This window comes from Micromys minutus, assembly GCF_963924665.1.
Source record: "Micromys minutus genome assembly, chromosome: 14".
Lineage (NCBI taxonomy): Eukaryota > Metazoa > Chordata > Mammalia > Rodentia > Muridae > Micromys > Micromys minutus.
Window position 1 is genome coordinate 726,601 of NC_137983.1, and position 15,199 is coordinate 741,799.

A 15,199-nucleotide genomic window follows, 5' to 3' on the forward strand; every position below is an offset into this window, starting at 1 on the left:
ATTTTCCAAATGCAGCTCTCAGGTGATCTCTGTTTAAGTAAGGTGGAGCCTATAGAAACTCCCTGAGTTTCGTAGACAGTAGACAGAGACTTTCTGACCAGTGTGCAAGCCTTCTTCCCTGCTGAGAACCTTCCTTGGTTCCCCATTGCTCTGGGTAGTGATACTGGGGAAGGTGTCACCAAAGCACCCTCAAGAGCCCAGATCCGGCTTCTGTGCCTGGTTTTGTGCAGTGTCCTGGAAGATACTCTCCGAAGAGCCCAGGTCCTGCCCCTCCCCCCACTCCAATCGGGCTTGCACACCTGGCTTTCAGGGCTGTATTGGAAGAGACTCACTCTTGGGGACCAATTCCCTTCTGAGCTCAAGTTTTCGCTCCTCCAGCTTCTACACATTTGTCTGGCATCTGTTTTAATGAACATGTCCTTTAACCTCCCCAGAATCTATGCTGTTTGTTCTGAGAGTCTGTCCCCTCCGTTTCCTGTTTAAGGCATCCCATCAGTCTCTCCGAGAGCCACTTGGCCATGTGACACCTCCTAGCTGCTAGGGTCACTCTTGAGTCAACTCCACAGATCTGCTGCTTCTCCTCCTACCCCTGGTGCTGTACGTGGTCTGACCAGTACTCCCCCGCCCCCTGCCCCGAGGGACCAAACTTCCTGTCCTCCCTCAGCAGGAAGCACTGAGGGTGGTTGCTTTTCTGTAGATTAGACCCCACCTACCCACCACTTCCCCCACTGGAACACAGTTCTCAAAATAAATCATATGGGGACTGTATGCTCACACCAAGATTCAGATCTCTGTGAACAGTAAGTGTTAAGATGATAAATAGCTACATGTGTGTGTGCACATACGTGAGTGTGGGTGTGTGGACAGGTGTGAGTGTGTGCACACATGCAAGTGTCCGGTTTTCTTCTCTTTTTTCCTTTTGACACCGAATCTCACAACATGGATCAGGCTGGCCCTAAATTCACAGAGACCTGCTGCCTTTGCCTCTTGACCTTGGATTAATTTTTCTTTCCTCCCAGAGGGAGTGCTTGTCAGAGGTGCCACCTGGGAGGTCCTAGGGCTATGGGCATAGGGCGGACACTCCTGAGCTGGTAGGAGTTACAGTCCAGCCTGCAGGTGGTAGAGCCAGGCTTAGATGAGCATAATTGTCCCAGCAGGGGGCTGTCCCAGCAGGGGGCTGTCCTAGCAGGGGGCTGTCCCACCTAGCTTGTCTGACATCTCCATGGCTACTCTGGACATGGTCCCAGTTTACCACAATGGTGGCTAAGGGAGGGCCTTGACTTCCAGGAAGAAAGCCTGGAGTCTTGTTCCCAGCCCTAGATATATGACCCCCTGGTCCCCTTTCTGGCCTTAGTTTCCCCATCTACAGAATGGAAACCCTATCTGGTGAACTTAGAACACTTGAGTCAGTCCCATTAAAGACACCTCACAGACCAAGGCTGACCTTCACTCACTTGTCTTCCTTCTGTACCTGTGGACTGGAGTATTTATTGATCAACTACTGTATACCAAGCATGGGAACTAGGTGTGAATCAGATTTGACTCCACGGACATGAATCATAGACTTATAATCATAAGGGAGTTTGTGGAGTTTTGTATGGTTTTTTTTTTAAACGTGTGTATGCATGTATGTCTGTCTGTGTCTGTGTCTGTGTGTGTGTGTGTGTGTGTGTGTGTGTGTGTGTGTGTGCATGCTCGAACTCAAGTGCCTGCAGAAGATTGGGTTCCCTGGAACTGGAGTTACAGGCAGTTATAAGTTGCCTGACCCAGGTGATGGTGACTGAATTCAGGTCCTGTGTTAAGAGCAGCAGATGCTATTAACCACTGCTCCATCTCTCTAGTCCCATTTATTTGAAGCAGGGTCTCTATGCAGCCAGAGACAAGCTTGAATTCCTGAACCTTCTGCCTCCACCTCCAGAGGGCTGGGGTGACAGCCATATGTCCCTTTACCTGCCTGGGAACCTAAGTGAGTTCCTGATGTTTTAGGAGACAGCATTTGTACAAAAACCACTGGGAACTTACAGAGATACGGATTCACCGAAGACCCATGTTACAGAGTCGCAAACAGTCCCTGAAAGCCGGATGGGCGTTAGAATCACACAGGACTGTGACGTCAATGGTGGATTGACTGGAGGCCCTGCTATCCACTCTGAGGATGCCAGCTCAGTCTCCTCCCTCTAGCACCCCAAGGCTGGGGATGGCCCTCTCTCTTCCAGCCTGGGCTCACTGAGGACTGTGTTTACAGCTGAAGTCACCACAGGCTCCAGCAGCAGAACATAGCTGGAAGTGATTTTGTATGTGGAGAGATTATGTGTGTATACATGTGCATGCGTGTGAGTGTGCCTGCCTATGTGTAAGACAGGTTAACAGCGAGCATCTGCTTCTATTGCTTTGCACTCTGCTTGTCAGAAGTTGGGTTTCTGACTAGAACTGGAGTCCATTAATTTGGTGAGACTGGCTGAGCAGGAAGCCCTGGGTCTGCTGTCCCTGATTCCCCCTGACACGCCCTGCTGTGCTGCCTTCACATAGTATCTGGGAATCCAGACTCAGGTTCTTACGCTTGCGTGGCTGGCGCTTTACCCACTCTGCCATTCCCTACGCAGCCAACGCTTCCGTTGGAAAGAGGGGGGAGTGAAAAGGAAATAGCACTGATAGGCCTGAGTCACTTCCTGTCCAGCCACTGTGCTTTGGGCCTCAGTTTCTCTCCTAGTAAAGTGGTCACGGAATACACAGTTTAATGCGGTGGAGGCAGGATGTGGGGTCAAAGGGCAGCAGTAACGGATGTTGCTGCCCTGGGCTGCAAGTATGGCAGGAAATAGCCAGGCCAGTTCCATCCTGCTTCCTCACTGGACAGGCACAGCGGGAACTGGATCTGGCTGGAGGGTCTGGGTCCTGACTAGCTCCCTCTGTCTTCCTGCAGTGTTAGTCCCCCAAGGGAAGGGAAGTCCATATTGGTATCTATGGCCAACCTGCAGCCTCCATCACCACCAGGAGAGACTGACCTTCAGCACCACACCCTTCCTTCTTCTCCAGGCACTTGGGACCTAGTATTCCATATCCATCACAGAGCATCCTAAGATTTTCACTGAGGCCTCAGAGATGGTGGCCTCTAGCCAGGCACAGTGGTGAACGGTCATCTCAGCACCTGGTAGGTTCAGACAGGAGGATGATTTGTAGGCCAGCCTGTGCTACATAGCTGGATCATAAGTCAGAAGCCACAGCAACGTCACAGCTCAGTGAGTGCTCACCACCAAGCTTGAGAACCTGAGTTTAGCCCCAGGACCCTAAAGATGGAAGGAAAGAAGCGACTCCTGGAAGTTGTCCTCCAATCTTCACGTGTTTACCCCACTCCCCACAAACACAAAGCAGATAAACAAAACAGAGACACGCCTGGATTTCCACCCAAGTCATTCCTAGCAGTTTCCTTGAGGAAAAAAAAAAAAAAAAAGACTTGGAAAATATAGAAACAAAACCAAAACCAACTAAAAAAGGTTCTGGGCAGGAGGGACTGGCTCACTGGGTAAAAACTCTTAGAGCACAAACATGAGGGTCTGAATTCAAATCCCCAGCACCCGGACAAAAGAAGCATATGGATGCACATGTAACTCCAACACTTTGAGGGTTGGTGACAGGAGAGTCACCAGTACTTATGGCTGCCAGGCCAGGTCCAGGAACAGTGGAGAGACCCTACTCAAGGGAATAAAGCTGAGGATGATAGAACTGGGTACCAGTCCTCTTTCATCTGGGACACAGATGTGTATACCACACACACACACACACACACACACACACACACACACACACAGAGAGAGAGAGAGAGAGAGAGAGAGAGAGAGAGAGAGAGAGAGAGAGAGAGAAGAAAAACCCTTTGAGAAGCAGGAGAAACTGCCAGTATTTTGATCACAGAGTCAGTTGGGGACTGCAGGAATCTCTTTTGAGCACTGGGTTCCCTTGGGAGATTAAGCTAGACCAACCACGCACAATTAGTGAAAGATGGAACCATAGGCTTGATTTTCTCTTTCCCAAGCCAAGCCCTTCATGAAGGCCTAGAAGGTTCTGCGGAAGGCATAGCCTAGGACATGACTGCTCTGTTTGTTAGGGAAAGAGAAGACATGATGGGGCCAGCCTGCACAGATGTACAAACAGGCTCTCTGGGCAGCAATCCCGGGACAGTGGGGGATGAGGAGGCCCAGAGGGAAGTCAAGCGGGCAGGATGTTATCCCACATTTATTGAGTGCTTTCTTCTAGCTAGGCAGGAAGCCGAGGGTTTCACCTGCAGTCACCTATGAGCCTCCATGTGAGCTGGGGGGGTGGATCTGTGGCTTCCTCACCTTACCAGCAGGTCACAAGGGCACTGAGACCGAGACCAGGGGTGCTTGTCCCTGAGCACAAGGATGAAGCTTTCTAACTCCTGAGCTTCAAGGTTGGTGTTACCACCTTGGGGGACTCCTGGGCTTATTTATGTAAGGCCACAGACACTCCAGTGGGCTTCTCAGATGACCCTGAGGTGGAATTTGCCCTTTGGACAGAGCAGGACACTGCAGGAGTGGGGACAGGGTTGCCTTTCTTTTTCCCACTTGTGGCTTTGGACACCACATTGAAAGAAGTGAGTCTTCTTTGTTCAAGTCATTGCAGCAGCTGCTAATCCTGGTTCAGTGTCCACTGTCCCCTACCAGCTCCCCAGTGAGTTTCCACCCCAAGGCCTCCTGAGTGTCTGCTCCCCAAAAGTCCTGCTTCCTGTCAGCTCCAAGGCTGTACGGTCTCCAGCCCTGTCACAGGAAGCCCTATAGCCTGTCTCCAGAGTTCACAGCCCTCTTCTCCTGGGAACCCAGGTCGCTCCTCTCCACACACAGCTACCCTCTGTAGGCTGCTGTCACAACTGGGGATACACTGACACACTGAACGAAGTCACACAGGCATGCACACAGGGCAGTGGTCATTCTGATAACACCTTATGGATGCAAGTCCCAACATTATAGTCTCAACAAGCTATGATCATCCCTTGGTTGTGACAGAAACAGACAGATGGAGACTTTTACCCTCATCACCCCTTAACCCTGTAGTGGGAAAACGTGCTGTTTACACACCACACAGATGTGAGCACACATGCATGAGGTCACACATGGGGAGAGGAGCCTCCACTCACACCATGACCACTCCGCACCCAGGGGCTGCTCCCTCCTCCCTTTGTTGGTGTTTAAATGCTCTCAACACTGGAGACCGCAATGGCTTCTGCTGCTGGGGTGTGAGTGCTGTCCACCACCTACCAGCTTTTCTCTATTGTGTTAGAAAACTACACATCCTAGTGTTGTGGCATAAGAGTGGAGGTCAGAGGGCAGCTGCCTAGAGGCGCTTCTCTTCTCCCACTATGTGGGTCCCTGGGACTGAGTGAAGGCCTCTTGTCTGTCTCATAGGAATGCCTCTTTACCACTGAGCCACCTCCCCAGTTGGCACCTTTGCCTTTTCAGGGTGTTAGCCCTCATCCTCTGTGTACTGCTCAACCTCTCAGGTCTAGCCTGCGGCAGCAGAAGGAATCAATACAGAGAGGATGCTGAGTAGCCCCGAAGCGACTCAGCACAGCATAGGGCTCTTGTTTGCGCTTGTCTTCGGCACTTTATTGGATGGCTTCCATGGTTTCTGTGGGGTATGGGGACCAGGCTTCACCTTGGTCCATCAGCTGCCATAAGTAACTTCATGCAAACTTTAAAGCTCTTGGCAGGCCTGGGGCTCCAGACACCCTTGTTCAGAACCTGATGTGACTCCCTACTACTTACAAAAACAGAAAATGGCCTCAAACTCCTGTACTTACCCCTCCCCCTTCAGTGGCTATTTCTGGTTGTCAGCTTGACTATATCTGGAATGAACTACAATTCAGAATTGGAAGGCTCACCTGTGATCCTGATCTCGAGGCTGGGAGACACAAATTTCTGACCTGGATCTTGGCATGGAGATCTTGAGGCACAGTGGCTATGAGTCCCAGGAGACTAAGGCAAGGAGATCTCTGAGTTCAAGGTCATCTGGGACAAAGCAAGTCCCAGCCCCAGGCATGGTGGTACACACCTTCAATCTGGGACACACTTTCTGCTGGAGACCTACATAAGGACATTGGAAGAAGGAAGGCTCTCTCTCTTTGCCTGCCTGTCTTGTGGGACTGAGCAACTGCTAGATCCTTGGACTTCCACTCACAGCTGCTGCCGACCATTGTTGGGGAGTTGGACAACAGACTGTAAGTCACCAACAAATACCTTACTACACAGAGATACCATAAGTACTGTGACTCTAGAGAACCCTGATATACCCCGATGCCAGCATCCCTGGAAAGCCTATCTGAGTGACTCCCGGTTCAGCAGCAAGACCTTCTTGGTCCAATTCCTAGGCCTAGCCCAGACCTTTGTAAGTCCTTTCTTTAATCCTTCCCTAATGTGGTCTGTGTCCTTACCATGAAAACTCAGTTTCCCTTTGTGAGAGAAGCCTGGATTAAATGTATCTCTCAGTGTCCGTGATAAAAACACACGGCAGCCAAGTCACGCCTCTGGCACACCATACCAATCACCAGCCTAACCGGGAGACTACACAGTTTCACTTTGTTTGGGATAGGATCATCCAATGTAGCCCAGGCTAGTTTGGAACTCAAGATTCTTCCATCTCAGGCCAGCAGAGCACCAGAGTCACAGATTTTACCACAGCTCTGGGCTGCATGCCATTGTAGTTTTTCTGTGGTGCTGGGTGTGAAATTCAGTGCCTTACCACGTCTCGGTGTTTCTCTGCCTACTCATGACCTCACCGGGAGGTTCTAGGCAGGAGAGCAGGAGTTCTACATGTGAGCCTCATGGCAGCTTTCTCCTTTTTCTCTAACTCAGGAAAGAAACTGAGGCCCAAGGAAGCTCACTCATGGCCACCCAGCTTGTCAGTGACTCAGCGAACCCTGGTGCTGGTATGAAGTCCTTAGGCCCTGCCCCATGAGCTGAATCAACCACCCAAAGCTGAGTCACCTGAGGCCACCTGGTTCCATCCTTACTGTCCCTGGGGCCTGCCCACTGCAGATGCCACGGTTAATTCCAGGACTGACAGCCTTGCTTCCACAAGAGAGGATCAACCCCACAGAACCTGTTTTCCTGGGTACGGCATTGTAGGGCAGGCCCTGGTGTCTGGACCTGTCCCTTGTTCAGAGAGCTCTAAGGTGGAACCTAATGCAGGAGAGAGGACCAGAGGTCTGGGAACTGCAAGGGAGTCCAGCTGCATTCCCTTGTCCCAGGCACATCCTTTTCTCCCCTGCCCTATAGCCCTGGGGATGAATATATATGTTGCTTTTCTGTGTCTCTGCTCCAGGGACACTTGGTAAGTCCTGGCTAAGGGTGAAAGGACATTTGGAGTTCCTGGCCCTGAGGGGAGGTATGATTGTCCTGTAAGCAGGGACTGTTAGAGGAGGGTGTTTATAGCTCAAAGTGAGCCCTTACTCCACTTGAGGATAGGTATCTTAGACATGAGATTTAAGAGTCATTCACGGAACAGAATAAAGATTCAGGTTACTGTACTGGTTTTCCTCCTTCCCTTCCTCCCTCCCCCCCCCTCTCGTGTGTGTGTGTGTGTGTGTGTGTGTGTGTGTGTGTGTGTGTGTGTGAGTGAGTGATATGAACTTGTGTGATTCTGTTCTCTCTTTCCACTCAGGATGTCAGGCTTGGTGGTTAGCTCCTTTCCTCCACTGAGCCATCTCTCCAGCCCATTGCAAAGGTTTGAGTGACATGGTAGAGACTGACTCAGCCCTGTGGGGTGAGGCTGATTGTCTCAACAGTGCAAACAAGAGTCTCAGTTTGAATGTTGCAAAAGAAGGTCCTGAGGCAGGGAAGTGATTCAAAGACACAGAAGCAGTGAGACCAGAAGACAACCACCTTAAAAAAGTGATTATCACTGGGTTCAAGAGGCTGCAGTCCTACAGCCAGCCTATTGGGGGTGCCAGAGAACCAGGCCTTGTCTGGGCCTGGGGGGTGCTTGATCAATCAGTGTTTCTGTTTTTGAGACCCCTTCTCATTGCATATGTATCCCAAGCTGGCCCGAATTCACAGAAATCCCCCTGCCTCTGCCTCAAGAACTGGGATTAAAGATGTGCACCATCATACCTGGCTTGCGTTTTAGATTTTTGAGATAAGACGTTGTTATGCAGCCCAGTCTTACACTCCTCATTCTTGCCTCCCTGAGTCCCGAGATGACACAGCTGTGAGCTATTAGGCCAGAGCTTTGGCTCTTTTCAATCAAGAGTTTCCCTTGGTTTGATACATGTCACAAACTCCTAGACATTTGGTTTGGGGAAAAACCTCTCAGGTCATTTGATCCCCATAGTCACCCACCTTGTTCCACCTACTTCATTTACAGGAAAGGCAGCCTAGCCCTTCAGCCTTCCCCTGAGGCACCCGGAGCTAATCTCCCAGCCTCCTTTGCTTCTACCCAGGGTGAAACAGGGGCTCAGCACTGCACATTGTCACTAACACTGGTTGGTGGTCCACCTTCTTCACCTGGCCTGTTCTCTAGGCTTCCCTATGCACTCAGGGCCACCACCTCATAACATTTGGCAAAGACGAGAGGCTTTGTCTATCCAATTTCCACACCTGGCATGCTTCCCTATCTGCAAACTGCTTATCCAGGGTCTCTCAACTGGCTTGTAGCAAGTTGGGATTTGAACAGGAGTGTCTGGTTCTTAAACTCTGATGCTCCCATTTCCTAAGGACCTGTGGGACTGGAGGTGGGTCTGTGGTAGAGCACAGGCCTAGTGCGTAAACCCAGCTTCTGTCCCTGGTATCAGTTCTGGGGTTTCATTCCTGGTACTGCAGGAACTACTGACCCATGTGATATGTGTGTGGTCTGGGATCCTCCTTAAAATGCTGAGCAGCACCACATGGTTTAGAGAACTACAAAACAGGCAGAACCACAGACTCAGCAACACTGTTGGGTAATTAATAATAATTACAGTAAACACTGAGTGACCCTGTTGCATCTGTGACTCTCTGCCAAGTGCCTTCAGTTGAATCTCACTTGGTTTTACAATTCTTTCAAGAGACAGGCACTGCGTTTTACTTTAAAAGAAAAATAAGATTTACTTAGTTTTATTTTATGTGCATTTGTATGTCTGCGTGTGAATTTGTATACTGAAAAACTCTGAAGTTTACAACAGAGAATGTTTATATGCATATCCATTAGGAGTAATCATCTGGCTAACATTCCTCTTCTGTCACTAGCTCAACAGGTTCATGGAGAGTTAAAAATCCTAACTTTTGTGACTAAGTTATTAGTGAAGTTTTACATCCATAAACCTAGTCAATATTTTATCTTCTGTCTTAGCACCTATAGTAAACCCTTAGTTCCCTTTATATGACCTTGGTTTACAACTTCTTGGAATGTGCTCTAAGTTGTAGATGTCTGGTTGCTGTCTCAGAAGCAATTAACTGACACTTGAAGACATGCAGGGTTCTCACTGAAGTTTTAATATCAGAGAGGACATAATAGCAGACCTATCATAAAATAACTTAATAATAATTACTAATATCATTTTAGAAATTCTTATAAAATCATCATTAAGAATTAAGAAATCATCTATTTCTCTATGTAGTATTACTACAAGATAGTAAGTACATTGTCATTGTTCTGTAGAGATCTGCTCAAAAGGGTGGGCTAATACCTAGTGATTGTTTTATATATATATATATATATATATATATATATATATATATATATATATATATATGTATGTATATAAACAGAAAAATCACATTGATAGCAGGAATCCTTCCTAAAATTAAATTCTTCTTGGCCTTGTCTAGAGAAGCAAATCTGTCATTGACTTTGACAGTCCATGTTGGAACCATCTCAGGAAGATCACCTGCTAGGGTTTTGCTTCTCATTGGTGGCTCCTGGCACACTTTTATCTCAGACCTTTGACCAGCTATGAGTCTGTGCACGAACTTCTGCTCACCGAGGAAAGAAGTCTCTTTGTCCAAGGCTGAGAGTAGCATCATTTACAGAAAGAATTGCTGGCACAGCTGCCTGAGTAGAAAGGTGAGTCCTCCCATCCCTCCATCCCTCTGATCTCTCCAGCTCCAGCAGGCTTTGCGCTGTGTGGAGGGGACTGTCGTCTCCTGGTGGTTCCCTAGGTCTTCTGGCCTCGGCAGTGGCCCAGTATGGAGCAGCTCCTTTTTTTCCTTCCGGATCTGGTCCCACCTTGTCTCTGCAGGATGAGGCAGATCTCATTTTGTCCCCCTCTCTCTGCTCTTGCTTTCTCAGGGTTCATTTTGCTGTTACATATTGTATGTGTGAACATCGACCCCTCCACCCAGCACAGGCTGTGTAGGAAGGTTTCAGGGGACAGAGAAGTGAGATCAGGAAGAAGACACATGTGGGGAATCAGCTGGAACTCAGCTTCCCTTTGAATCTTTCTGAGCAAAACCAGACATCTCAGGGTAGGAGGCTGGAAGAGTCACCCAACTATTGTATTATTTAGTTTATGTATACGTGTGTCTCATTGTATGGGTGGATGCCAAGGGAGGCCAGAAATGGGTGTCTGAGCCCTTGGATCTGCAGTGACAGGCATTTGTGAGCCTTCTGATGTGAGAGAGAATGGGAACCAGGTCTCTGATAGAGCAGTCAGTGTTCTTTAATTGCTGAACCATCACTCTAGCCTAACTTGTCCAGTTATTTAAAAAAATTATTTCTACATAAAAGATTACATGTATGTGGGGTACCCACCAGAGACTATTGGACACTGGTTAAGCCTGTAGTAAGTCTACTTGGCAACTACACCAGATGCTTGGGGTCCCAGTGTAACCCTGAGCTTTTCTTAGGGTTATCTTTGAAGCACTAAAACCATGTCCTGAGTTAACATTGCTTCCATGTTAATGGTAACTAGAAGCAGAACAGAAGCCAGAAAGCAACATTTAGAGACTGCCTCAGAACTGTGGACTTTAATTGATTGGGCCTTTGTTTTCATGTTGGAAGGTTTTGCTGTCTTTGCACTGAGTTTTATAGCCTGAATGGTACCTCCATCATGGAACCAGTTGGCTAAGGTCTGGAGGCCTGTTGTCCATGTCCAGATGGAAGTATGTGCAGGTGTGGGTGTTTGAGGAGACTGAAGGAATGCTGGAGTTACAGGAGATTGTGAACCCATCCAGGTGAGTGCTGGGAACAGAACCTGGCTCCTCTGCAAGAGCACCCACTGAGCTGTTGCTCCATGTTACTTGTCCAATTCCTGCTCTTTATTACTTCCATCTGTTCTTTGTTGCTATAACAAATTATCTGAGGCTGGACAAGTACTAAAAAAAGGTGGTTTACTTCAGCCAGGAAGTTCAAGATTATGTTAGTCAGCTTTCTCAAGCAAAACACAGAGGAAATTACTTTATAAGAGAAAAAATACTTATTTTTGTTTCACACTTTTTGTGTGTGTGTGTGGGGGGGGACACAGTTGAACAGTAGTGGTATCACCCTGACTCTTCTGTTCCATGTGGAGAAGGACAATCCAAGGACATTTTTATGCTGGAAGTTGTTTGTCTGCCTGAGAACTGTATGTGGGCTGAAGAAAAGTGAGGAAGGACCATCATCAATATGTGCTTGAGTATTAACTGAGGAAACTCATGTACTTGAACTTTTTCTTTGAGTGTGTTAATTACTTTTCTCATTACTCTCTAATGAGGAGCTTTCCCCACTCCTTGGCTTACAGTTTGAGAGACATAGTCCACATCATGGAAGGCATGGAGGGGTGTTTTTGTCTGGGGTGGTATGAGCTTGAGGCTGCTACTTATTACATGTAGGCAGATTAGGAAGTAGAGAGCTTGGGTCAGATGTGAGCATAGATTGTTAAGGCCGAGGCCAGTGACCACTTCCTCAAGCTAGGCTTCATATCCCAAAGATGCATAACCTCTCCAAACAGTGTCACCAGATGGGCACTAAGAATCCAGACACACTCACACCTGTGGGGGACACCGCACACCCCTGTGGAGGCACCGCACGCTTTCAAACTGCAACAGAATCTGTACCACCACCCCCCTTCCAAGAATGTCACTAAACATGGTGGCACACACGGAATCTCAGCTTTTGGGAAGCCTAGATGAGGGATGTGGGCTGCTGAACAAAGTGAGGACACATTGGCGCCCAGGTACGGCTGAGGAGAGGGCGTATTGTAATCATGAGGGAGAGAACAGCCAGAGGCGTCTGGAAGGGTCCGGACTGAGCCTGGCCCCGAGTGTAGAGAGAGGAATTGGGGAAGAGGGGGGAACGAGAGAAAGATAGAACCACGAGCAAGCAGCCAAAACGGCTGAGTTATACAGGCCAGAGGAACTGGAGGAAGAGAAGCAAAGCACAGCCGCTGGGCTGGAGAGGTCTAGGTGTTGAGAGGTTTTGGTTCCTCTCTTAGGAATTTGTCATTTGTCCCTGGGCTCAGACAAGGAAGGAGGCTCAGATAAAAATATTGGAAGCAGCGACCATGGGGCTTTGTTTACTACTTCCCTTGACTACTTTGTCTTTGATCCATGTGTTCGGACGGATCTAGAATGATATAAAAGCAGGCTGGAGAGAAATAGGTCTGCTTCAGCCTCAGTGCGGGCTGGAGTCATGTTACCATGTTCAGTTCTCACTCCCTCCCTTGACGCCCTGTTGACTGACTGAGCTGGCTTGGTCACTGAGGTAGGCAGAAAATAAATTTAAAAAATTTAATTCTTAGACTCTGCAGTAAAGAGCATCAGCTACTCTCCCAGTGGTCCTGAGTTCATTTCCTAGAAACCACATGGTGGCTCACAATCATCTGAAGTAGTGTCTGTGGCCTTTTCTGGTATGAAGGCATGCATTCAGATAGAACACTCAATAAGTACTTTTTTTAAAAAATGAATTTTCCTAAGCAAATACTAACTTTGTTCATTCTGCTTAGCTTCCAAGACTGGACAGATCTGGTGTGTCCAGGATGGTACAGCCAGGAGAAAGGTTGAACTCTTTACCTGGATGTAAAGGAGTGATCCCATCACTGTGAAAGTGTGGTCAGTATAAGGGGTAGCCTGTGGTAGCCTGTGACGTCATCTGTTCCTCCTTCTGGCCTTTGCCTCTCCCCCCTTTGCTCTTTCCCTTCTACCATGGGATGAGGCTGTTCTGCAGAGACAGTTCAGTGGTTAAGAGCACTTACTGCTCTTCCAGAGGCCCCCGTTTTGTTTCCAGCACCATTTCAGGTGGCTCACAGCCACCTGTAACTCCAGCCCTAAGGATCTAATGCCTTGTTCTGGTCTCCATACACATACACACACATGCATAAAAACACACACACTAACACACAATCACACACACACACACACACACACACACACACACACACACACACACACACACACACCAAATCCAAAGCAAACAACTGTTCTGTAGACAACTTTGGAAGAATAGAATAATCGATGAATTGAAGCCATGTGAATGTTCGGGCATAACTTCTGCCCTTCTGACCTCCCAGTTCTGTGGCTACCTAACAAGGACTGCTGTCCTTCTGACAAGGGTCCCCAGGGCACCGTGCATGTCCTTGTTCCTCAGGGTATAGATGAAGGGGTTCAGCATGGGGGTGACCACAGTGTACATCACTGCAGCTGCCGTGTCCTTCTGGGCTGTGTGGAAGGACGAGGGGCTGAAGTACACCCCAATCAGTGTTCCATAGAACAGGGACACCACGGAGAGATGGGAGCCACAGGTGGAGAATGCTTTCCATTTCCCTCCTGTAGATGGGATCCTCAGCACTGCTGTGACGATGCGTGTGTAGGAGATCAAGATGCCCATGAAGGGGGTGATAATGGGCAACGCGCCAACAGTGTACACCATGATGTCATTGAGAGAGGTGTCTGAACAGGCCAGCTTCAGAAGAGGGCTGAGGTCACAGAAGAAGTGGGGGACCTGGTTGTGGGCACAGAATGAGAGGCGAGTCAGAAGGACTGTGTGGGTCAGGGCATTTGCAAAGGCTGAGGCCCAGGATGCAGTGACCAGGAAGCCACAGAGCCGAGGTGTGATTGAGGTTGTATAATGGAGAGGGTGACAGATGGCCACAAAGCGGTCGTATGCCATGGCAGTCAGCAGGAAGCTATCGATGCCGGCAAACCAGATGAAAAAGAACATCTGTGTGAGGCAACCAGAGTAAGAGATGCCTTTGTGTCCTGACACGTGGTTGGCCAGCATCTTGGGGACTGTGGTGGAGGTGAAGCAGACATCTACAAAGGCCAGGTTGGCCAGGAAGAAGTACATGGGGGTGTGCAGCCTGGGATCAACGGCAATGGCCAGGATGATGAGCAGGTTCCCTAGGCCCGTGAGTAAGTACATACTCAGGAAGGCAGAGAAGAGCAGCTGCTGCTGTCTGGGGTCCTGTGACAAGCCTAGCAACAGGAACTCGGGCATCCCACTGAGGTTGGCTCCTTCCATGGCTGTCCTAGAATAACAGGAAGGACAGAAGAGTCTGAATGGTGATAACTGAGTTCTGTCCTTCAGTCAGTCTGTGTGTGTGTACATGTCTGTGTACACGTGTGTGTATGTATGTGTGTGTGTGTGTGTGTGTGTGTGTGTGTGTGTATGCTCATGCGTGCACATGTGCATGTGTCTGTGTCTTAGGGTTCCATTGCTGTAAAGAGACACTATGGCCAAGATCACCCTTATAAAGGACAACATTTAATTGGGGCTGGCTCACACTTTCAGAGCTTCAGTCCACTATCATGGCAGGAGCATGGCAGCATCCAGGATGGCGCTGGAGGAGCTGAGAGTTCTACATCTTGTTCCGAAGGCAAACAGAAGACTGGCTCCCACATGACTTGGAGGAGAGACTCAAAGCCCACCCCTATAGTGCCACACTTACTCCAACAAGGCAATACCTCCTAATAGTGCCACTTCCTGGGTCAAGCATATTCAAACCACCACAGTGTGTGTGTGTGTGTGTGTGTGTGTGTGTGTGTGTGTGTGTGTGTGTTCCCAGTATTGTATTCCTTTGCTTTGCTCAGGAACCCAGCAGGTCTTGCTTCTTTTTTGAGAAGTAGGACTCTCCTCCCTGAGTCCATCACTGGGGGATTCTAGGCAAGGGCTCGAGATCCCTGAGCCTCACCCCTAGCCCCTCATTGGGGGATCCTAGGCAGGGGCTTCACTTCTGCATTAGAGCCCCTGCCTAGAATCTCTTAGTAGTAGGTGGGGGGGCATGACTCAGTGGCAGAGTCTC

At 48.9% G+C, this 15,199-nt stretch overlaps 1 protein-coding gene across 1 annotated transcript; it reads right to left on the minus strand.

The window, feature by feature from the left end:
* Nucleotides 1-13,476: 13,476 nt before the first annotated feature.
* Nucleotides 13,477-14,418, minus strand: LOC308429853 (olfactory receptor 1f45-like; the record flags this gene model as incomplete). The annotated part of the gene is made up of 1 exon (XM_080928875.1): nucleotides 13,477-14,418. The coding sequence occupies one exon, from the start codon at nucleotides 14,416-14,418 to the stop codon at nucleotides 13,477-13,479; it is 942 nt and encodes a 313-aa protein (XP_080785001.1).
* Between the last annotated feature and the right edge of the window lie 781 nt (nucleotides 14,419-15,199).